This window comes from Zalophus californianus, chromosome X (assembly GCF_009762305.2).
Source record: "Zalophus californianus isolate mZalCal1 chromosome X, mZalCal1.pri.v2, whole genome shotgun sequence".
Taxonomy (NCBI): Eukaryota; Metazoa; Chordata; class Mammalia; order Carnivora; family Otariidae; genus Zalophus; species Zalophus californianus.
Window position 1 is genome coordinate 70557123 of NC_045612.1, and position 25653 is coordinate 70582775.

The 25653-nt window shown below is 43.8% G+C and overlaps 1 protein-coding gene across 1 annotated transcript; it reads left to right on the forward strand.

The window, feature by feature from the left end:
- The first annotated feature begins 993 nt into the window (after positions 1-993).
- Positions 994-24965, forward strand: ERCC6L (ERCC excision repair 6 like, spindle assembly checkpoint helicase). The gene is made up of 2 exons (XM_027607449.2): positions 994-1053; positions 20005-24965. The coding sequence occupies exon 2, from the start codon at positions 20105-20107 to the stop codon at positions 23669-23671; it is 3567 nt and encodes a 1188-aa protein (XP_027463250.2). The 5' UTR covers positions 994-1053; positions 20005-20104; the 3' UTR covers positions 23672-24965.
- The last annotated feature ends 688 nt before the right edge of the window (positions 24966-25653 follow it).

A 25653-nucleotide genomic window follows, 5' to 3' on the forward strand; every position in this document is an offset into this window, starting at 1 on the left:
CCAGCTCTGGAACCTTAGGCAAAGTCACTTTATGTCCCTGAGTCTCAGTTTTCCTGTCTGAAAATGGGGACAATAGTATACTAAAAGTCCTCTTAACAGAAGGCTTAATGCCATATGAAAATATGACTTAAGGTCACGTGAACCAGAAAAATTAGAACCTTCTTAAACTAATGACCTATGAAATTTACAAAAAGCTTAAAATCCTCTGGACTTGGGGTGGGCATGACCAGGTCAGTAGGTGAGTTTTCAAGTACTGAATGTTAACTAATGCCCTGAAGAATCACAATGTCCGTGTTTTTATCAGTATAAGAACAAGGACAATTTTTGTTGGCCCACAACCTCCTATTTAGGATTCCCCCAAGCAAGCCACTTAAACTCACTTATACGCGTTTCCTGCCCCAAGCTCTGAGCTCTGCGTTTGAAAATGATTGCATCCTAGTTGGAGCTTCTAAAGAAATGGTAACCATGCGTTACAGCACTACTAATTTCTTAAATGAGAGCTTTGGCTTGGCTCTTGAAGACCTTTCTTCAGTGTGAGTTTAAGTCACGGGGACCATGGCTCCCAGGGTTTGAATTCAAAGCGTGCTCAGCGCCAGGCAATGGAGAGCATGGAATGGAGGATATTTGGGAGAGCAGGCTATGGAGAAGGTCTCTGGGGGCCACTAAAATGACAGGTCATATCAGGCATTTTCCTTCACTCACGACGATAGCGTGCAGGAGCACGGTTTGGACCGGACGGAAAACGCGAGAGACAAAACAAGACGGGCCCATCCCGCTCCGCAGGGGCTGCGACCGCCTCTTACGCGCAGGCGCGCGACCTTCGTGGGCGGGCTCAGGCTTTTCGCGGAGCGCGGCGCTGCGATTGGCCAGCCCGGAGGCCGACAGTTGGCTCTGCCTCCCCTTCCAGGCGCACCGCGCATGCGCAGGGCGGGAGCGCGCGAAATTCAACGGCCGGCTGACCTCCCTGGAACCCAAGCTCGGGGTCATGGAGGCGTCGCGAGGGTCTGCGGAAGCCGCGGCCTTAAGCCCAGAGCAGGCCGCCCTTTACCAGAGGTATGTCTGGGCCGCTGGGCGGGTCTAGCTCGCAGGCCGGGGCCGGGAGTGGGGGTGGGAAGCCCTCGGACCCTCCCAGCGGCCCAGACTGCTGCGGTGGAGCCTGGTGAGAGGCGCCCTCGCGTTCTCCGAGTAGGGCGTGGGAATCTGCTCGGATTTCTAAATCGAAAACCTGGGGAGCCTCCCGATGCCACCCTTTTTTGGCCAGATAGCTCTCTTAAAAGCCAGAACTTCCACTGATCAAGGCTTTCTTGAGTCTTTACCAAACACCGGGCCTGGGGGTTACAGAGATGAGTAAAACATTGACCCTGCCCCCACCCCCAAATTGCTCATCACTAGGTAGTGGAAAGGGATAGGTAAACCAATAATCGCCATAATGTTTGATAAGTGCTGCAAGAGGCATAATGGGCAAGGTATAGTAAGGGGATAAAGGAGGAAATGGCCAACCACAAGGGTCGTCTTCACAGGAGGAGGAGACATTGTGTGGAAGAACGAGTGAGCGTTCACCATATGGCTAAGGGTGGGGGATAGGGTGATGTGCGGATGAGATTTAAACTTTTAAGTTGCGATAAAGTAGACACAAGGTCAAATTTACCGCCGTCACCATTCTTAAGCATACAGTTCAGTGGTATTAGATACATTAGTACTGTTGTTAAAGCATCACCCCATCCATCTCCAGAACTCTTCATCTTGCAAAACTAAAACTGCCTGTTAACTCCTCACTCCCCGCTCCCCCGGCCCTGGTAAGCATCATTCTACTTTCTGTCCCCCGTGAATTTGACTCTAGGGACCTCCTACAAGTGGAATCATACAGTATTTGTCTTTTGGGGACTGGTTTATTTCACGTAGCATAATTTCATCAGGGTTCATCCATACTCTGTTATGTGACACGATTTCCTTCCTTTTTAGGACTGAATAATATTCCATTGTATGCACATGTCACATTTTGTTTATCCATTTGTCCGTGATGGACACTTGGGTTGCTTTCATCTCTTGACTATTGTGAACAGAGCTGCTTTGAACATGGGTTTGCCAATATCTCTTGGAGATCCTGCTTTCAATTCTTTTGGATATCTAGCGAGAAGTGGGATTGCTGGATCACATGGTAATTCTATGTTTAACTTTTCTAGGGTCTTTTATGGCAGCTGCACCATTTTACGTTCTCTCCTCCAGGGTCTACACTTGTTATATTCTGGTTTTGTTGTGGTTGTTGTTACTAGACATTCTAATGATAATGAAGTGGTATCTCATTGGTTTTTTTGTGTGTGTGTGCATTTCTCTAATGATTAGTGACGTTGAGCATCTTTTCCTGCACCTATTGGCCATTTGTATATCTTCTTTGGAGAAATGTCCATTCAAGTCCTTTGCCCATTTTTTAGTCCTGTGGGTTGTTTTGTCTTCATATATTCTGGCTATTAACTCCTTATCAGATTTATGGTTTGCAGATATTTTCTCCCGTTTTGTAGGTTGCCTTTTCACTCTGTTGGTGGTGTACTTTGATGCACAGAAGTTTTAAATTTTAATGTAGTACAAAGAAATAAATTGGGGCAGTGAAATAGTTCTGCCTCCCTTTCAATAAAAGTATGCTTTTAGGCCATTAAAAGCGAGAAGGTTTCCTTACAGAGGAGTCAAATCATATCTTTGGACTGTGTTACATGACTTGTTTAAAGAAGATTTGGGGAAAACAGTGAGGCAGTGTGGTGTGGTAGCGTCCTAGCTTTGGAGTTGGGCCATTTGGGGTTCAAATGATGGCTCTGTCACCTGCTAGCTGGGAAACCTCAAATGCGTCACTTGACTGTTCTGAGCCTCAATTTGGAAAGGGGGGATAGTAAGGATTAAGCCCTTCAGCTCCCTCCCCTCCTTTCCCTGAGCAAGCCTGTGCACTGATTTCCCCGACACCCCCTCTCACATGGGCACTCGCCTCTTCCTTGCTCTCACTCCCTCTTTCCTGCCTGAGCCCCCCGGGCGCCTCATAGCCCTGGTCTTCTGCTGATCTCATGATCCCACATTGCCCCCACAGCTTCCCTGTCTCTCATGACCCATCAACTCACAATCTCTCTTTTATTTCTCTTAATTTTTCTCAGTCTCTCCTGTCCTCTCGCACAAAGCATCGCCTTACCTTCTTCACTCCTCATTGTCCTCCTTGGCACGCTCCTCTCTCACAGTTTCTCTGCTCTTCCTCCCTCTCTCTCTTCGCTCCCTTTGCTGTTCCTCCGTCCTCAGCTCTCTGCCCCTCCTGCCTAAGAGATGAAAGAAGAAACTTTGAAACTTGCTCCCGCGCACTCTCTGCGCACACGTTTCCTCTTTCACACACCGTCTTCTGCCATACACGGTGACTCTGTCCCCCACTCTCAGTGTCGTGCTCTCCCTTGGGGATGCCCACCTGTCACCTCCTGTCCTGCCCTCCATCCCCCCTCTCCCCACTTCGGTCCTGTCTCTTCCTGTAACCCATTACCTCTCCCTGTGTGTCACCCACCTTTGTCCCTCGCTGTCCCTCGCTGACACTCATATTCTCTCTTTTTAAAAGTTTTTTATTGTTATGTTAATCACCATACATTACATCCTTAGTTTTTTAAAAAAATTTTTTGTTACGTTAATCACCATATATTACATCATTAGTTTTTGATGTAGTGTTCCATGATTCATTGTTTGTGCATAACACCCAGTGCTCCACGCAGAACGTGCCCTCTTTAATACCCATCACCAGGCTAACCCATCCCCCCACCCCCTCCCCTCTAGAACCCTCAGTTTGTTTTTTCAGAGTCCATCGTCTCTCATGGTTCGTCTCCCCCTCTGACTTATTCCCCTTCATTCTTCCCCTCCTGCTATCTTCTTCTTTTTCTTTTTCCTTAACATATGTTGCATTATTTGTTGCAGAAGTACAGATCTGTGATTCAACAGTCTTGCACAATTCACAGCGCTCACCATAGCACATACCCTCCCCAATGTCTATCACCCAGCCACCCCATCCCTCCCACCCCCCACCCCTCCAGCAACACTCAGTTTGTTTCCTGAGATTAAGAATTCCTCATGTCTGTGAGGTCATATGATACATGTCTTTCTCTGATTGACTTATTTCACTCAGCATAACACCCTCCAGTTCCATCCACGTCATTGCAAATGGCAAGATCTCATTCCTTTTGATGGCTGCATAATATTCCATTGTGTATATATACCACTTCTTCTTTATCCATTCATCTGTCGAGGGACATCTTGGCTCTTTCCGCAGTTTGGCTATTGTGGACATTGCTGCTATAAACACTGGGGTGCACGTACCCCTTCGGATCCCTACATTTGTATCTTTGTGGTAAATACCCAGTAGTGCAATTGCTGGATCGTATGGTAGCTCTTATTTTCAACCGTTTGAGGAACCTCCATACAGTTTTCCAGAGGGGTTGCACCAGCTTGCATTCCCACCAACAGTGTAGGAGGGTTCCCCTTTCTCCACATCCCTGCCAACATCTGTCGTTTCCTGACTTGTTAATTTTAGCCATTCTGACTGGTGTGAGGTGGTATCTCATTGAGGTTTTGATTTGGATTTCCCTGATGCCGAGCGATGTTGAGCACTTTTTCATGTGTCTGTTGGCCATTTGGATGTCTTCTTTGGAAAAATGTCTGTTCATGTCTTCTGCCCATTTCTTGATTGGATTATTTGTTCTTTGGGTGTTGAGTTTGATAAGTTCTTTATAGATTTTGGATACTAGCCCTTTATCGGATATGTCATTTGCAAATATTTTCTCCCATTCTTTCGGTTGTCTTTTGGTTTTGTGGACTGTTTCTTTTGCTGTGCAAAAGCTTTTTATCTTGATGAAATCCCAATAGCTCATTTTTGCCCTGGCTTCCCTTGCCTTTGGCGATGTTTCTAGGAAGAAGTTGCTGTGGCTGAGCTCGAAGAGGCTGCTGCCTGTGTTCTTTAGGATTTTGATGGACTCCTGTCTCACGTTTAGATCTTTCAACCATTTGGAGTCTATTTTTGTGTGTGGTGTAAGGAAATGGTCCAGTTTCATTCTTCTGCATGTGGCTGTCCAATTTTCCCAACACCATTTGTTGAAGAGACTGTCTTTTTTCCATTGGACATTCTTTCCTGCTTTGTCAAAGATGAGTTGACCATAGAGTTGAGGGTCCATTTCTGGGCTCTCTATTCTGTTCCATTGATCTATGTGTCTGTTTTTGTGCCAGTACCATACTGTCTTGATGATGACAGCTTTGTAATAGAGCTGGAAGTCCGGAATTGTGATGCCGCCAGCTTGGCTTTTCTTTTTCAAGATTCCTCTGGCTATTCGGGGTCTCTTCTGGTTCCATACAAATTTTAGGATTATTTGTTCCATTTCTTTGAAAAAAGTGGATGGTATTTTGATGGGGATTGCATTGAATGTGTAGATTGCTCTAGGTAGCACTGACATCTTCACAATGTTTGTTCTTCCAATCCATGAGCATGGAACGTTTTTCCATTTCTTTGTGTCTTCTTTAATTTCTTTCATGAGTATTTTATAGTTTTCTGAGTACAGATCCTTTGCCTCTTTGGTTAAATTTATTCCTAGGTATCTTATGGTTTTGGGTGCATTTGTAAATGGGATCGACTCCTTGATTTGTCTCTCTTCTGTCTTGTTGTTGGTGTATCGGAATGCCACTGATTTTTGTGCATTGATTTTATATCCTGCTACTTGACTGAATTCCTGTATGAGTTCTAGCAGTTTTGGGGTGGAGTCTTTTGGGTTTTCCACATACAGTATCATATCATCTGCAAAGAGTGAGAGTTTGACTTCCTCTTTGCCGATTTGGATGCCTTTGATTTCTTTTTGTTGTCTGATTGCTGTGGCTAGGACTTCTAATACTATGTTGTTGGACATCCCTGCCGCGTTCCTGACCTTAGGGGAAAAGCTCTCAGCTTTTCCCCATTGAGAATGATATTCGCTGTAGGTTTTTCATAGATGGCTTTTATGATATTGAGGTATGTACCCTCTATCCCTATACTCTGAAGAGTTTTGATCAAGAAAGGATGCTGTACTTTGTCAAATGCTTTTTCTGCATCCATTGAGAGGATCATATGATTCTTGTTCTTTCTTTTGTTAATGTATTGTATCACGTTGATTGATTTGCGGATGTTGAACCAGCCTTGCAGCCCAGGGAAAAATCCCACTTGGTCATGGTGAATAATCCTTTTAATGTACTGTTGGATCCTATTGGCTAGGATTTTGGTGAGAATTTTTGCATCCATGTTCATCATGGATGTTGGTCTGTAATTCTCCTTTTTGATGGGGTCTTTGATTTTGGGATCAAGGTAATGGTGGCCTCATAAAATGAGTTTGGAAGTTTTCCTTCCATTTCTATTTTTTGGAACAGTTTCAGGAGAATAGGTCTTAATTCTTCTTTAAATGTCTGATAGAATTCCCCTGGGAAGCCATCTGGCCCTGGGCTTTTGTTTGTTGGGAGATTTTTGATGACTGCTTCACTTTCCTTAGTGGTTATAGGTCTGTTCAGGTTTTCTATTTCTTCCTGGTTCAATTTTAGTAGTTGATACATCTCTAGGAATGCACCCATGTCTTCCAGGTTATCTAATTTGCTGGCATAGAGTTGCTCATAATATGTTCTTATAATTGTTTGTATTTCTTTGGTGTTGGTTGTGATCTCTCCTCTTTCATTCATGATTTTGTTGATTTGGGTCATTTTTCTTTTTGATAAGTCTGGCCAGGGGTTTATCAATCTTGTTAATTCTTTCAAAGAACCAGCTCCTAGTTTCGTTGATCTGTTCTACTGTTCTTTTGGTTTCTATTTCATTGATTTCTGCTCTGATCTTTATGATTTCTCTTCTCCTGCTGGGTTTAGGCTTTATTTGCTGTTCTTTCTCTAGCTCCTTTAGATGTAGGGTTAGGTTGTGTATTTGAGACCTTTCTTGTTTCTTGAGAAAAGCTTGTATTGCTATATACTTTCCTCTCAGGACTGCCTTTGCTGTATCCCAAAGATTTTGAACAGTTGTGTTTTCATTTTCATTGGTTTCCATGAATTTTTTAAATTCTTCTTTAATTTCCTGGTTGACCCATTCATTTTTTAGTAGGATGCTCTTTAGCCTCCATGTATTTGAGTTCTTTCCGACTTTCCTCTTGTGATTGAGTTCTAGTTTCAAAGCATTGTGGTCTGAAAATATGCAGGGAATGATCCCAGTCTTTTGGTACCGGTTGAGACCTGATTTGTGACCTAGGATGTGATCAATTCTGGAGAATGTTCCATGGGCACTAGAGAAGAATGTGTATTCCGTTGTTTTGGGATGGAATGTTCTGATTATGTCTGTGAAGTCCATTTGGTCCAGTGTGTCATTTAAAGTCTTTATTTCCTTGTTGATCTTTTGCTTAGACGATCTGTCCATTTCAGTCAGGGGGGTGTTAAAGTCCCCCACTATTATTGTATTGTTGTCAATGTGTTTCTTCGCTTTTGTTATTAATTGCCTTATATAATTGGCTGCTCCCATGTTAGGGGCATAGATATTTACAATTGTTAGATCTTCTTGTTGGATAGACCCTTTAAGTAGGATATAGGGTCCTTCCTCATCTCTTATTACAGTCTTTGTTTTAAAATCTAATTTGTCTGATATAAGGATTGCCACCCCAGCTTTCTTTTGGTGTCCATTAGCATGGTAAATGGTTTTCCACCCCCTCACTTTCAATCTGGGGGTGTCTTTGGGTCTAAAATGAGTCTCTTGCAGACAGCATATTGATGGGTTTTGTTTTTTAATCCAATCTGATAGCCTGTGTCTTTTTTTTTTAATTTGTTTTTATTGTTATTAGCCTGTGTCTTTTGATTGGGGCATTGAGCCCATTTACATTCAGGGTAACTATTGAAAGGTATGAATTTAGTGCCAATGTATTGCCTGTAAGGTGACTGTTACTGTATATTGTCTCTGTTCCTTTCTGATCTATGCTGCTTTTAGGCTCTCTCTTTGCTTAGAGGATCCCTTTCAATATTTCTTGGAGGGCTGGTTTCGTGTTTGCAAATTCCTTTAGTTTTTGTTTGTCCTGGAAGCTTTTTATCTCTCCTTCTATTTTCAATGACAGCCTAGCTGCATATAGTATTCTTGGCTGCATATTTTTCTCATTTAGTGCTCTGAAGATATCATGCCAGTCCTTTCTGGCCTGCCAGGTCTCTGTGGATAGGTCTGTTGCCAATCTAATATTTCTACCATTGTACGTTACATCTCTCTTCTCCCGAGCTGCTTTCAGGATTTTCTCTTTGTCTCTGAGACTCGTAAGTTTTACTATTAGATGTTGGGGTGTTGACCTATTATTATTGATTTTGAGAGGGGTTCTCTGTGCCTCCTGGATTTTGATGCCTGTTTCCTTCCTCACATTAGGGAAGTTCTCTGCTATTATTTGCTCCAGTATACCTTCTGCCCCTCTCTCTCTTTCTTCTTCTTCTGGGATCCCAATTATTCTAATGTTGTTTCATCTTATCGTATCACTTATCTCTCAAATTCTGCCCTCGTGATCCTGTAGTTGTTTATCTCTCTTTTTCTCAGCCTCTTTATTTTCCATCATTTGGTCTTCTATATTGCTGATTCTCTCTTCTGCCTCATTTATCCTAGCAGTTAGTGCCCCCATTTTTGATTGCACCTCATCAATAGCCTTTTTGATTTCGACTTGGTTAGATTTTAGTTCTTTTATTTCTCCAGCAAGGGTTTCTTTAATAACTTACACACTTTTTTCAAGCCCAGCTAGTATCTTTAAAGTCATGATTCTGAACTCTAGGTCCGACATCGTACTAATGTCCGTATTGAGTAGGTCCCTGGCTGATGGTACTACCTCTTGTTCTTTTTGCTGAGGTGATTTTTTTCATCTTGTCATTTTGTCCAGAGAATAGATGAATGAGAGAACAAAATGCTAACAGGTTAAGATCGTCCCCAGCAAATATACTGTATACAAATCAGAAAAGACCTGAAACCAGGGGAAAAGAAAGGGAAAGAAAGAAAAAAGAAAGAGAAAAAAAAAAGATAAAAAAGATAAAAACAAAAACAGAACAATACAAAAAAAGCAGAATATGATCAAATATGATCAGGCTAGTGCATAAATCAGTGCCACACACTAGATTTTGGGCGTATTTTGGTGTGTTAGAAAAAAGTGCCTCCTAAAATTTTAAAGGAAGAAAGACATAAATGTACAAAATAAGGGTTGATACAATGGAAGGATGGAAGATGACTGTAAAGATGAAAATTATAAAAGATTTTATAAAAGGAATTGATAAGATAAGTTGTTTGAAAAAAGAAAGAAGAAGATTTAAAAAAAAAAAAGAAAAAAGGGAGAGAATGTGATCAGGCAGGAGACTAGAACAAAGCCATACACTAGTGATTTAGGGTATATTTTGATCTGTTAGAAGAAACTGTATCTCAAAATTTTAAAGAGAGAACAACTTATATATATATGCCAAAAATAAGGGTAACTACTATGAAGGGATAAAATATGACTCTAAAAATGAAAAATAAAAAATGTTTTTTTTTTTCAAAAAGGGATTGATAAGATGTTGGTTGAAAAAGGGAAAAAGAAAAATTAAAAAAACAGTTAAAAAAATTAACTTTGGTGAACTAATGAATCATGGTAAAAAAAAAAAGCCATGAATTCTATGTGCAGTATTCCCCTAGCGCTGGAGTTCTCCCGTTCTCCTTGATCGGTAAACTTGGTATTGGCTTGCTGGCTGTTCCGCTGATCCTCTTGGGGAGGGGCCTGTTGCCGTGGTTCCCGAATGTCTTTGCCGGAGGCTGAATTGCCCCGCCCTTGTCGGTCCGGGCTAAGCAAGCTGCTCGGGTTTGCTCTCAGGAGCTTTTGTTCCCTGGAAGCAAGCTCTCGGTACCTCTTTGGAGGACCTGGGCAAAAATGGTGGCCTCCCAATCTCCACCCAGAGGAGCTGAGAACTCGGGGCCCCGCTCCTCAGTGCGCCCCCAGAGAAAAGCAGTCACTCCCATCTCCCAGGTCTCCGGCCGCTCTCTGTTCTCACCCGGCCTGTGACCGAGCGTTTCTATCTCTGGCACCCGACCCCGTGTGGAGTCTCCAAACCCAGCAGATCCCTGCGGTGCGCTCCCGCGCCGCTCCTCCCCGGGAAGGAAGGGGAGTCTCCCCGGATCTGCCGCTTGTTGGGTCCCTGCTGGAGGAGCAGTGGCCCGACTGGGCCGCGGATCACAGTTTATGGCCACCCCGAGCTGAGAGCCCGCGCCTCGGCTCCGTCTCTGCAGCCGGCTTCCCCGCTCCGATACCTGGGAGCTCTGGCGCACTCAGGCACCCCTGGTCTTTCTGTGACCCCAAGGGTCCTGAGACCACACTGTCCTGGGAGGATTCCACCCCCCGCTTAGCCACTGCAGCGACGTCCCTCAGCGGAGCTGACTTCTAAAAGTTCTGATTTTGTGCTCCGCGGCTCTAGCACTTGCCAGAAGCGGCCGGCGGAGGCCCCCTCCTCTGCCGTCTATCCTCCCGACTATCGCCTTGGATTCACTTCTCCGCACGTCCTACCTTCCAGAAAGTGGTCGCTTCTTTGTTCAGAGAGTTGTTGCTACTCTCCTCTTCGATCTCCTGTTGAGTTTGTAGGTGTTCAGAATGGTTTGATCCCTATTCAGCTGAATTCCTGAGACGAGACGAAATCCAGGTCTCCTACTCCTCCGCCATCTTGCTCCCCCCCCCACATCCTTAGTTTTTGATGTAGTGTTCCATGATTCATTGTTTGTGCATAACACCCAGTGCTCCACGCAGAATGTGCCCTCCTTAATACCCATCACCGGACTAACCCACCCTCCCCACCCCCTCCCCTCTAGAACCCTCAGTTTGTTTTTCAGAGTCCATCGTCTCTCATGGTTCATCTCCCCCTCCGATTTCCCCACCTTCATTTGAGGCTGTGTACTTCTTATGAGATCATATCAGAAGCATATAATGTCTGAGATTCCCACTTTTAGTAATGTTAAGATTGGTCAGTGGGGTCAGGTGGTCACAGGCTGATCACTCCTTTGCAAAGCTGCATTTCCCCCCTTATGATGAATAAATACTATGTTGGGGATACTTTGGCATCCTGTGAGTACTCCATTCCCCATCAACTTTTCACCCATTGATAATCATTGCCCAAATCAGTTATTTCATTAGAGATTACAAAGTGGTGATTGTCTCACTTAACCATTGGTTTTGTATTCATTAGCCAGAATTCTTCTGTAAATGTTTTCAATGTTGCAGGGTTGGAGTACCATGTTTTGTTGTTTTGTAATTATATTCCTTCCTTTGGTGATCTTATCCAGGTTCTCGGCTTTAAATTCCATCTTTTTGCTGAGAATTTTCACATTTGTGTCTGTAGTCCTGACCTCTTCTGAACTGTCGACTCCCATATCCAACTGCTTACCTGACATCTCCACTTCATAGTAGATATAGCAGACTTGTCCAGAACCAAAGGACAAAGCCATATGTTCTTCTCAATAGGTGCAGAAAAAGCATTTGAGAATATATAGCACCTGGTGCTATATTTGGGGGACGCCTGGGCCGCTCAGCCAGTTAAGCGTCTTTCTTTGCCTTAGGTCATGATCCCAGGACCCTGGGATCAAGCCCTACGCTGGGCTCTCTACTCAGCAGGGAGTCTGCTTCTCCCTCTCCCTCTGCCCCTCCTGTCTGCTCGCATACACGGTCACTCTCCCCCCACCCCGTGTCTCTCAAATAAATAAAATCTTTTATTTATTTTTTTATTTTATAAATAAAATCTTTTTAAAAAAGAAAATATAGCACCCTTTAATAATAAAAACTCAACAAACTAGGAATACAAGATAACTTTGTCAGTCTGATCAAAGGTGTCTCCAGAAACTCGAAGCTAACGTTATACTCAATGGTAAAAGACTGAAAGCTTTCCATCCTTTTATCAGGAAAAAGACAAGGATGTCTGCTCTCGCTGTTTCTATTCAACATTATAATTCAACATTATAATAGATGTTCTAGCCAGGGCAAATAGGCCAGAAAAAGAAATAAAAGGCATGCAGATTGGAAAGAAAGAAAACTATCTATATTCACAGATAACATGATCTTTTATGTAGAAAGCCCTAATGAATCTACACACAAAAAAAATAAGAGCTAATAAAAGAGGTCAGCAAATTTGCGAAGTACGAGATCAGTATTCAAATTTGGTTGTATTTTGGCAAGTAACATTCTTCTAAAACTTTTGTTCTGAAATATATACACACACACACACACATATCTATATGGAAATGGATAAAACAAAAATTCAGTATAATGAATTATTATTGCAACCATCACCTAGGTAATAGTTTTTAGATTTTTATTTTCATCTTAATGGAAGGTCTTGTCTACTTTCCCACCGAGGTGGCCTGAAGGTGAATTGAAGACAAACTTGAGGATTCACGACTTCTTTCCAAACAACCCCAGGTTTGTTCAAATTCTGGAATAAGTGCTTGCTTGAAGCCCCAGAGTTTTGCACCACAGTGCAGTGGTTAGCCAGATAACCTTGGGCTGGCAGATTGGGGGCTGGAAGTACCAAAGGTCTGTACCTACTCGAAAAGAACATAACTATTGTTCCTGGAGAATTTTTCATTTTTAGTTAGACTATCTGAAAGGGCCAGTCAGGATGTGAGCCACCAAATGCTCTCCCAAATGATGAAACCATTTCCTGCTGAGGAGCATTGGCTGGTATAATCCATCTGGATGCCAAAGCACATCTGCTGTGCCAGAAAAAAAAAAGATAATTTTGGTTTTGACATAATTATTAATTAGCTGTTTTTTCCGGAGTAATTAGCCAGCAAGTTCAGCTGTTTTCTGAGGGCATGTTGTTAACATGTAAGAGGATGCTGTCTTCCTGTTTATTCTGGTAGAAGTATATTTGCCCAGTTCAACCAAAATTTTCAGGTCTGAGTAACAGGAGGGGCACTAGATCCCTACCTGCCGTTACCCACTTTGAAGTCAGTCTTGCTCTCCCTGCCTGTTTGCAGTCTCTTTGTGACAGGGTATAAAGGACCTGAAAGAGCACGACAGACCTTGGATCTCTTCAGGGCCATGTGGTTTGGTCCAGATAGTTCTCGTGTGTGGAATCCAAAGCCAGTGACACAGATAATGAATACTATAGAAAACCTTACACTGCTTTAAAGCGATTGGTCTTATAGGTGAAACAGAGTATGTAGGTGGACAGTGTTGTTTTTGTTTGTTCGTTTTAAGATTTTATTTATGCATTTTTTGTGAGAGAGAGAGAGAGAGAGAGAGCACAAGCAGGGGGAAGGGCAGAGGGAGGAGCAGACTCCCTGCCGAGCAGGGAGCCCAGCATGGGACTTGAGCCACCCAGGCGCCCTAGATGGTCAGTGTTAAGCCCCAAACCAAACCTTGTGTAGGCTCCTATCCAGAGAGCCATAGGCCTACTATTTTTTAGGAGGAAGCATTTGGAGAGGCGATCCAGCCGAAGCCAATGGCACTTTTTCTAGCTGAGATAAACCAGAGGTCACAAACTGGCAGCCCATGAGCCGTGTTCAGAGATAAGTTTTGCTGGTTTTGCCAGCAAAAGTGTTTTTTTTTTTTAAGATTTTATTTATTTATTTGAGAGAAAGAGAGAGCACGAGTGGAGGGGGAGGGGCAAAGGGAGAGGGAGTAGCAGACTCCCTGCTGAGCAAGGAGCCTGACGTGGGACTTGATCCCAGGACCCTGGGATCATGCCCTGAGGCGAAGGCAGACATTTAACTGACTGAGCCACCCAGGCACCCCGTGCCCAGTGTTTTTTTTTTTCCCTCTTTAAATTTTTTATTGTTATGTTAATCACCATACATTACATCATTAGTTTTTGATGTAGTGTTCCATGATTCATTGTTTGTGCATAACACCCAGTGCTCCACGCAGAATGTGCCCTCCTTAATACCCATCACCAGGCTAACCCATCCCCCCACCCCCTCCCCTCTAGAACCCTCAGTTTGTTTCTCAAAATCCATAGTCTCTCATGGTTCATCTTCCCCTCTGATTCCCCCCCCCTTCATTTTTCCCTTCCTACTTTTTTTTTCTTTTTAACATATAATGTATTATTTGTTTCAGAGGTACAGATCTGTGATTCAACAGTCTTGCACACTTCACAGCGCTCACCATAGCGCCCTGTGCCCAGTGTTTTTAAAACTTATGCATTGGTTACCATTTAAAAATCAGGAGAAATCCCACAAAAATCCAAGTTAGAGAGGTTAGAAAAGAGCCAATTCAGTTGCTTTGCATGTGAAGCACATAAAGTTTTATTGGGTCTGGATCTGTGCATTCCGTTCCGTATCCCATCATATTCCAGAAGAATATCATAGGGACCCTCCAGAACCGGGTGTTTGTCTCTATATAATCTTTCTGTACGTCCTTTAAAATGATCCTTAAAGGGAATTATGTTCTAGGCATGTAATTTCAGGTGCAGTCATTAAAATGTAAAGATTTTTGTTTTACTGTCCCTTGCTATGGAATGGAAATCTCTCTTCTGGGTTGACAGTTTTGCATCTGAATACTTCTTTAACATATTGGAACCTCACGTGTCAAGTGCCTTTTAAGTAGTTATTAAATTGGTAAATGAAAATAAAAACTGGCCTTCTTCCATACTCTAGCACTGTTTTTCTCCTTGTTCTGCTTGAAAGGAGTTTTTTTCTCCTGAACTGGTTACTTTTCCCTTGTCCCTTTGGCTCCCAAGCAGGCCTGGCTTCTCCCCAGCCACGTCGAAGAAGAATAGGGGAGTGATTGTGGGGAAAAAAAATTAGATCCCATGAAGTGTTAGGTTCTTCAGATCATTAGGGATCCTGTATGTTAGAGATGGACACATGATTGCATCAGTAGTAAAAAATGACATTTTTCCTTTCAAGCCCTGGAAAATGGAAGTGATTAGAGGTTGAAGGGCTAAATCAAACTGTATTACAGAAAACACTGTAGTCTTGTAAATATCCCGATATCCAGGGTGGTGCTATAATAGGCAGATTTCATTTCTCCCCCCGGTTGCATTATAGGGCAAGGTTACTGTCCTAGGTCCAGCTTCATTGGTGGAGCAGACAGGGTAGAGGGGAAGAGCTGAGATGTCGTATTAGACCGGCTAACTTGGGTGGAACAGGGACTGCGAAGCAGCTTGGCTGACGGGTGACACAATCAGAAAGTGGTGGTGACCAAGGAATGCAGTAAATTTGAGTTGTGGTTCAGGCGGAGGTTGACAAATATGGGAGGGAGTTCCAGGGAATGGGTAGAGCCTAACAAAATGGGTCTTAGGCTGGTGGTAATTAGTCTAGGCAGACAGTTGTCATTTAAAAGGTTGGCTTATGATTTTGGGGAATCTGGCCCAGAGCCAGGGTTCACTGGCAGCACTTTACTTTCCGGGGAGGAGACCTGGCTGGAGTTAGAAGCCCAGGCCACACAGGGGTTCGGGATACTGGGTAGGTTACCAGTTGAGGGATTTGGAAATGACGTTTAGTGATAAAAACTAGTAGTAGAGGGGCGCCTGGGTGGCTCAGTCGTTAAGCGTCTGCCTTTAGCTCAGGTCATGATCCCAGGTCCTGGGATCGAGCCCCGCATAGGGCTCTCTGCTTGGTGGGAAGCCTGCTTCCCCCTCTCCCACTCCCCCTGCTTGTGTTCCCTCTCTCGCTGTGTCTCTCTGTCAAGTGAATAAATGAGATCTTAAAAAAAAAAAAATTTATTTGTCAGAGAGAGAGCACACAAGCAGGGGGAGTGGCAGGCAGAGGGAGAGGGAGAACCAGGCTCCCCGCTGAGCAGGGAGTCTGACATGGGGCTTGGTCCCAGGACCCCCAGCATCATGACCGGAGCCGAAGGCAGACGCTTAACCCACTGAGCCACCCAGGTGCCCCAAGTAAAGGTAATTTTAGAGTAGTTTTAGCTTTGCAGAAATATTATATAGTGCAGAGGGTTCCCACATACCCCACACCTAGTTTCCCCTCTTGTTAACATCTCATATTAGTATGGTACAGTACTCACAGTCAGTGAACCAATATCAATACATTATTATTAACTAACTCCATCATTTATTTAATTTCCGTAGTTTTATGTAAGTCCTTTTTCTGTTCCAGCATCCTAAGACACCACAGTACGTTTAGTCATCCGTCTCTTTAGGTTCTTCTTGTCTGTGACAGATTCTTGGACTTTCTTTGATTTTGATGACCTCAACAGTTTTGAGGAGTGTTGATTAGGTATTTTCTAGAATGTTCTGCCAATTGGGAATTGTCATTGTTTGCCATGATTAGACTGGGGTTTTCGGTTTTGCGGGCAAAGACTGCAGAGATAAAGTGCCCTTCTCATCGAATCGTTATCGGGGGCACATACTGTTAACGTGATATTATCATTGTTGATGTTGACTGTAATCACTGGGCTGAGGTACTGTTTGCCAGGTTTCCCTTCTTTAAAGTAACTTGTGCCCCTTTCCCCCTCTCTCCACCCCACCATACCTTTCTTTTTTTTTAATTTTTTAATTTTATTTATTTTTTTTAAAGATTTTATTTATTTATTCATGAGAGACAGAGAGAGAGAGAGAGAGAGAGTGGCAGAGGGAGAAGCAGGCTCCCAAGGAGCAGGCAGAGTAGCTACATAAATTATTTGAAATTCTTCTGCATGGGCGATTTGTCTCTTCTTCACTCATTTATATCAGCATGGACTCATTTATTTTATACTTTGGGTTCTAATCCAATACTGCTTTATTTTGTCGCTCCGACTGTTCCAGCTGTGACCACTGGGAGCACTTTCATTTGGTTCCTGTGTCTCTCTTCGCCGTACTCACGTCACTGTGGGGGGTTGTTTGTTTCAGCAAGCACCTCCTCACTTTCTGACACTACAAGATGCCCCAGGCTCCTCTGACGTACTTCCTGCCACTGTCCTAGAATCAGCCCAGGTCCTCTTACTGGAGAATGGTATTAGAAACCAAGACCTGGGCGCTAGGTATGCTTGTTGCACTGGGGTTTCCTTGCTTCTAGGCTCTCTCACCTGAGAGAGCAAGGAAATACGTGTGTATACTAATCTCCGTGTATAGACACGACTGTAAATATTCTATGTGTAACCATCTGTATCTGTGTTAAAACATGGGTTTATACTGATGTCTCCAATTCTGATCCATTAGCACACGGATCATTCTGTTTCCTCTTGCTTCTCCATTCTAACAGGTGAGAAAGCTGGCTTCCACTATCCACCATTCATTTACTTAATTCTTCAATTCTTATTTATTTATTTATTTGAGAGAGAGAGCACAAGCATGAGTTGGGGGGAGGGGCAGAGAGAGGGAGAAATAGACCCCCCTGCCCTCCCCCTCCCTCCCCCGCACCCCCCCCACCCCGGAGCAGGGAGCCCAACACAGGACTCGATCCCGGGACCCCAGGAATATGACCTGAACCGAAGGCAGACGCTTAACTGACTGAGCCCCCCAGGTGCCCCTCATTCTTCAGTTCTATTATACATGCATTGCAACGTTAGAATTGTTAGCCCAATGGAGCACTGGGTGTTATGCACAATGAATCATGGAACACTACATCAAAAACTAATGATGTAATGTATGGTGATTAACACAACAATAAAAAATTTGAAGAGAAAAAAATTGTTATTGTTAGCCCATACCCCATGGGAAACAACTTTGTCCACTAGAGTACAGTGCTCATGTTGTTTCTTTTGCTTTTAGTCTTACAGACTTCACTCATTCCCTAGGTTATTAGGTGAGCACCTTTTCCCTCTACCCTTTCAGTGAGGTTGTCTCATACATTTGTAATACAGCCAGATTGTTTTGTAATAATTTTAATACAGTGTGTTAAAGGCACGGCTAGAGATGAACACATGAGGGGGTCCTGAGGTGGAATAGTTGATCCAGCTGGGGGGTAGGGTAGGGATGGAAGGCGCCGTAGGGGAACTGCAGGTGTCCCTCCACGTGTAACTTTTTTGAGGAACTGACAAATTGATTTCCAAAGCAGCTGCACCATTTTACAGTCCCACCAACAGTGTTATGAGGGTTCCAATTTTCCCACATTGTTGCTAACTTGGTATTTTCTCGCTTTTTGATTCTAGTCATCCTAATGGGCATAAAGTGGGTATTTCGTTGTGGTTTTGGTTTGCATTTCCCCGATGACTGATGATGTTGAGCATTACGTCATGTGCTTTTTAGCCATTTGTGGATCTTCTTTGGAGAAATGTCTATTCAGATCCTTTGCCCATTTTTAAATTGTGTTGTCTTTTTTTAAAGATTTATTTATTTTAGAGAGAGAGTGTGTGCATGAGCTGGGGGAGGGGCAGAGGGAGTGGGACAGAGAATCTCAAGCAGACTCCCTGCTGAGCCCACCACGGGGCTCAGTCTCACAGCCCTGAGATCATGACCTGAGCCAAAATCAAGAGTCAGACGCTCAACCCGACTGAGCCACCCAGATGCCCCTGTGTTGTCTTTTAATTATTGAGTTGTAAGATCTCTTTGTATGTCCTGGGTACAAGTTCTTTATCGGATACATGGTTTGCAAATATTTTCTCCCAGTCTTTGGGTTGTCTTTTCACTTTCTTGATGATATCCTTTGAAACACAAGTTTTTCATTTGGTGAGGCCCAATTTATTTTTCCTTTGGTTCCTTGTTTGTTTGGCAAAACCATTGCCAAATCCAAGGTTATGAAGATTTCTGCCAATATTTTCTTCTAAGGGTTTGGTAGTTTTAGCTCTTAGGTTTAGTTCTTTGATCCATTCTGAATTAGTTTTTGTGTATGGTGTGAGGTAGGGGACCAATTTCATTCTTTTGCACATGATATTCAGCTGAAAAGACTCTTCTTTCCTCAGTGAATTATTTTGGTCTCCTTTCAGGATCAGTTGACCATAAACCACTGAAGAATTTTAAGCAGAGGAGTGACATGATTTCTTTTACATTTTTTTTCCTTTTACATTTTAAGACAGTATCACTGGCTACTGTATAGAGAAGATATTGGAGGGGCCAAGAGTGGATGTAAGGAGACCAGTGCGTAGGAAGTTGCCATTACCTAGGCCAGAGGGGATGGTGACCTGAACCACACAGTGGAGATGGAGACACAGGTTATACTTGGGAAGTAAAGTTAGTAGGGTTTGGGGATTGTCTGGCTGGGGGAGAGGGTGATTAAAAGAGGGGAGAAGTCAAGGATGACTCATGTGAATTGGAGTCGAGGATGTTCTTCAGATTTCTAGCTTGTATGGCTAAGTTGATAGTAGTGTCATTTACTACCACATAAATGGAGACACAGGTTTTTAGAGGGGAAATAATGAGTTTAATTTGGGATTAACTGAATTTGAGGTGCTTATGAGATGTTTTCAAGGGGAGACATCCAGAAGGCAGTTGGAATGTGGAGTCTGGGGGCAAGCCCTGGAAAGGAGAGAGTGATTTCATGAGCACATTAGGTGGGGGTGGAAAGCCAGAGGAGTGAAAAGAAGGCCCAGGCCTATGGGAAGAATGGGAGCCCAAGGACACAGAAGAAATGGCCAGCGCTGGGGGAGGAAACCAGGAGGAATCTAGAGGAATTCAGTGGAAGGAGGGAATTTTAAGGAGAGAGTGATCATTAGTGTCAAATGCATCACAGAGGTCCAGAAAAATAAGGACTGAGAAGTGCCCATGTATCTTCCTGTTTCCACAATCCCACGATATAGGCTGGTCGGTTGGTTTTACAAGAAAATATCACTCCATACTTTTTATGGGTGGCGTTTTTTTTAAATACCATGGAACCAATCACCTTTGCACATACATTTCTCACAAGTAGTGCCTGAAGGTGTTGCTGGCAGTGCCTGGTGGGTATGTGTCTTAAGTGATGCCAGCTTTCATTGGCATCTTCTGTGCTAATCTTTCCCATCCTGAATTGAGGATATTAAAAGCCCAACTGCAGTTTGTATTCCAAAATGGACCCTAAAGTGTTCTTAGATTGAATGTTCAATCTGTTTCCTTCCTCTCTGATCTCTCTCTCCCTATATATATCTATGTCTTTTTTACCCTTTTCTTTCTTTCTTTTTTTTTTTTTTACAGATATGTGAAAGAGGCCAAAGAAGCAGCTAAGAATGGGGATCTGGAAGAAGCGTTTAAACTTTTCAATTTGGCAAAGGACATTTTTCCCAATGAAAAGGTGATGAGCCGAATCCAAAAAATACAGGAAGCCTTGGAGGAGTTGGCAGAACATGGAGATGATGAATTCACAGATGTGTGCAACTCTGGCCTGCTGCTTTATCGAGACCTGCACAACCAACTATTTGAGCACCAGAAGGAAGGTGTCGCTTTCCTCTATAGCCTATATAGGGATGGAAGAAAAGGTGGCATCTTGGCAGATGATATGGGATTAGGGAAGACTGTTCAAATCATTGCTTTCCTTTCTGGTATGTTTGATGCTACACTTGTGAATCATGTGCTGCTGATCATGCCGACCAATCTCATTAGCACATGGACAAAAGAATTTGTTAAGTGGACTCCAGGAATGAGAGTCAAAACCTTTCATGGTCCGAGTAAGGATGAACGTACCAGGAACCTCAGTCGGATTCAGCAAAGGAATGGCGTCATCATCACCACATACCAAATGTTAATCAATAATTGGCAGCAACTTTCAAGCTTGAATGGCCAAGAGTTTGTGTGGGACTATGTCATCCTTGATGAAGCACATAAAATAAAAACCTCATCCACTAAGTCAGCAATATGTGCTCGCGCTGTCCCTGCCAGGAATCGCATCCTCCTCACAGGAACCCCGATCCAGAATAATTTACGAGAACTGTGGTCCCTGTTTGATTTTGCTTGTCAAGGCTCCCTGCTAGGAACATTAAAAACTTTTAAGATGGAGTATGAAAATCCTATTACGAGAGCAAGAGAGAAGGATGCTACCCCGGGGGAAAAAGCCTTAGGACTTAAAATATCTGAAAACTTGATGGCAATCATAAAACCCTATTTTCTCAGGAGGACTAAAGAAGAGGTACAAAAGAAAAAGGCAGGCACCCCAGAGGTCAGACTTAGTGAAAAGAATCCAGATGTTGATGCCATTTGTGAAATGCCTTCCCTTTCCAGGAAAAATGATTTAATTATTTGGATACGTCTCATGCCTTTACAAGAAGAAATATACAGGAAATTCGTGTCTCTAGATCATATCAAGGAGTTGTTAATGGAGACACGCTCACCTCTGGCTGAGCTAGGTGTCTTAAAGAAGCTGTGTGATCATCCTAGGCTGCTGTCTGCGCGGGCTTGTCATCTGTTAAACTTAGGGTCTGTAAAATTCTCTGTTCAAGGTGAAAATGAAGGGGAAGATTCCTCAGATGGGGACCATATTGATCAGATCACTGATGATACACTGATGGAAGAATCTGGAAAAATGATATTTCTGATAGAGCTGCTGAAGAGACTGCGAGATGAAGGGCATCAAACTCTGGTGTTTTCCCAGTCCAGACAAATTCTAAACATCATCGAACACCTCCTAAAGAATCGGCACTTTAAGATACTGCGAATCGATGGAACAGTTACTCATCTTGTGGAACGAGAGAAAAGAATTAACTTATTCCAGCAAAATAGAGAGTACTCTGTTTTTCTGCTTACCACTCAAGTAGGTGGTGTTGGCTTAACATTGACTGCAGCCACTAGAGTGGTCATTTTTGACCCTAGCTGGAATCCTGCAACTGATGCTCAAGCCGTGGACAGAGTTTACCGAATAGGCCAGAAGGAAAATGTTGTAGTTTATAGGCTGATTACTTGTGGGACCGTAGAGGAAAAAATATACAGAAGACAGGTTTTCAAGGACTCACTAATAAGACAAACTACAGGCGATAAGAAGAACCCTTTCCGATATTTTACGAAACAAGAATTAAGGGAGCTCTTTACAATTGAGGATTTTCAGCACTCTGCAACCCAGCTGCAGCTTCAGTCTTTGCATGCTGCCCAGAGGAGATCTGATAAAATACTAGATGAACATATTGCCTACCTGCACTCTTTGGGGATAGCTGGAATCTCAGACCATGATTTGATGTACACACGTGATCTCTCTGTGAAAGAAGAGCTCGATGTGATCGAAGAATCCCACTACATTCAACAGAGGGTTCAGAAAGCTCAATTCCTTGTTGAATTAGAGTCTCAAAATACAGAGCTCCTAGTGGAAAGACAAAGAGCTGGAAATGAGGGGATCTGGCTGAGAGAACCCCACTTTCCTTCTCAAACGAAGAAATGCCCTGACCTGAATAAACCACAGCCTCGGCCCTCCCCACTTCTACCTACTTATCATACCCAGGAAGAAGAAATCAGTTCCCAAATGGCAAGTGTAATCATTGATGATCTGCCCGAAGAGAGTGAGAATCAAGACGTCTCCAATATAAAGATGAATGTTACCATCTCGCAAGACGGTAGTCACCCACCCGGAAGTACATCTGATGCCGATTCTGTAGCTACTTTACCTGAGGGGTGTGGGAGTGCAGATGACATCTGGACCGACTCGTTGGGAACAGCTCTACAAAAAGAGGCATTGCGAGAGGGGCCCACGCAGGGGACACTGCAAGAGAACCCTCTGGGAGATTTTAACTATTTACCTAGCAAAGCACTCAGAGCTGATCTTGGGCCGAATCCAGAGCAACCAAAGGATGATGAGATGTTACCTCACTGCAATCCCTGGCCCATTAGTCCCATGACCGGTGAAAATCAAAATACAGAATCGAATGCATCTGTAATTAAAATAGCCGATGACGACTTGTCAGCATCCCACAGTGCACTGCAGGATGCTCGAGCAAATGAGGCCAAGTCGGAAGAGGAACGTTTAGCTTCCTCATCACAGTATGCCTGTGATTTCAATCTTTTCTTGGAAGACTCTGCAGACAATGGACAAGATCTTTCCAGGCAGTCTTTGCAGCACGTTGAGAATAAAAAGAGCTTGTGTGGTTCTGCAGCTAATTCTCAGGCAGAGCTTGAGCGTGACAAGGCATGTCTCAGTGTGGATCTTTCAGAGACCAACAACGAGCCAGAAGTAGTCGGGAATGTGAAAGGCAGAAGGAAAGCCAGAAGGATCGTTTCAGATGGTGAAGATGAAGACGATACTTTTAAAGACACTTCAAGCACAGATCCGCTCACCACCTCTCCGTTTCGGTTGTTACCTGTGAAACAGTTTGATGCTTCAACTCCCAAAAGTGACATCAGTCCGCCGGGAAGGTTCTTGTCACCAAACATCCCTGATAGTATAAATAAGTCCGTCAACCCTAGGAGATCCCTGGCTTCTAGGAGGTCTCTCATCAACGTGGTTTTAGACCACGTGGAGGATATGGACGAAAGACCTGACCAGAGCAGTGAAGCAGAGGTTGAGGCAGATGATCTGGAGGAAGGAGCAGAGGAGAGCGGCAGTGAAGCCTCAGAGAACACAGACGAGCCTCCTGGCGGAACGCTGCCTTCAGAAAATGAGGCCGGCCGGTTAACTGGGCCTGAGCCTGGGGCTCCGGCTCCGGAGGCCCCTCCCGGGGACCCTGAGCCTTTGTATGGCAGACAGTTGGTTGAGTATCCCCAGGAGGAGGCAGCAGAGGCTGTGAGCGACTATGAGACTCTTGTAAGTCGTGGGAAGGAAATGAAAGAGCGTGGGCAAATACAGGAGGCCTTAAACTGCTTAGTGAAAGCACTTGACATAAAGAGCGCCGACCCTGAAATCATGCTCATGACTTTAAGTTTGTATAAGCAGCTTAATACAACTTGAGACTCTAACCTGTGTGTTGGTTAAAAGTGAAACGCCGAGTGTGAATGCATTCATTCCTGTAATTGGGTTCTGCGGGAGCATGAAGCATTGAGGCTTGAGGTGAGAGAGCTCTCAGAAAGCAAGGTTTTGTTTTTAACTGTTTTGGACATTCGGCCTTTACCCTGTACTCCTTCCTAGCCCCCTCCATGCATACATTCTGGTATTCTGACCGCTAGGTTAATACTGCTTTCCTTGAATAGTCTTACCTTTTTCTTTTGGGCAAACTCTATACACTTAGCTCTGTCATATCTAGGAAAGTTTCTGTAAAGTTATTCTGGCTATCAATTTTATTCTGGAAGTGATTCCTTTATTCTGGAAGTGATTTCCTATCACTGTCCGGATAAGAATAATAAAGTTTTCTCAAGGGTTTCCTTTCCCATTCACTTTCTTTCGCTGAGATGATACTAGCAAATGCATACAGAAGCTCCTCAGTTTAATTAAGCAGGAGCTTATTAGAATTCTAAATCTAAGACTTGCTTATTACCATGCTTTTGTATGCCCTCAGCTTACTACGTACAGCAGAAGGCTGGGATCGGGTCCCTGGGGCTAGGCATTGTTATCGCTGGCACCCTACCCTGGAGTCAATTTGCCATTCTTCACTCACCACCAGCTGCGTTCTGACACAGGCTAGCACGTTGTGTCTTTGGGTGGTGGACTGAAAAGGAGTTTGGTTGCCCCTCAGAAACCTCAAGTGCAGTATAGCACTCTGTACTCGAGACGGGGAACTAGCATTTATAGAGTACCTATGTGTACTGGGTACTCTACATAGGTTTCTTGTTTAATCCTCACCATAATCCTTTGAGGTTGACGGTGGCATTTACATCGTTTTAGTTGAGGGAACTATGACCTGCCCAAGATCACATTAGTAGGGGGTGAAGTGGATTTTTTTAAATCATGTGTTACATAGGGAAACATTATAATAAACTGTCTTTACTGCACTGAATGTACTGAGCCCTTTTTACCGACAACCCTTCGGACCCCAAATGTGTGGAAGTTTTCCAGACCAAAGAGCCCTCCGGTTCTCTGCAAAGAGCCACTGGGTGTCCTACAGTTCAACTCATTTCTGACACTACCTGGAGTTAGGGTCAAACTCCACAAGTTTAAGGGCTCACTCCTGTAAAACTGCCCTCGCTTTCGATGCCAGCTGCTGGTACTGGGTACCCCTGTCATCCACACTTCTGTCCAACGTGGCTACAAATTGAGGACTCCCATGACTGTACCTTCAGGTTCAGTAATGTGCTAGAACAGCACACAGAATTCAAGAAAATGTGTAATATATATAATTTAAATATATCAATTGGGGGCGCCTGGGTGGCTCAGTTGGTTAAGCATCTGCCTTCGGCTCAGGTCATGATCCTGGGGTCCTGGGATCGAGCCCTGCATCGGGCTCCCTACACAGGGAGCCTGCTTCTCCTCCCTCTGCCATTCCCTCACTGTGCTCTCTGATTCTATCTCTATGTCAAATAAATAAAATCTTCAAATAAATAAATATATGAATTGTATGTAAAACAGTTTAAAAACTAGTTAACCCTTGAACAATGTGGGGGTTAGGGGTACCAACCTCCCCACACAGTCGAAAATCTACATACAAGTTTTGACTCCTCAAGAATAAATGCTAATAGTCTACTGTTGACTGAAAGCCTTACTGGTAACATAAACAGTTGATTAGCATATTTTTCACATTATCTGTATTATATACCGTACTCACAATAAAGTAAGCTAGAGAAGGGGCGCCTGGGTGGCTCAGTTGGTTAACCGCTGCCTTCAGCTCAGGTCATGATCCCAGGGTCCTGGGATCGAGCCCCACATCGGACTCCCTGCTCATGCGGGAAGCCTGCTTCTCCCTCTGCCTGCCGCTCCCCCTGCTTGTGGGGAGATCCCTCTCTCTCTCTCTCTCTCGCTATCTCTGTGTGTCAAATAAATAAATAAAATCTAAAAAAAAA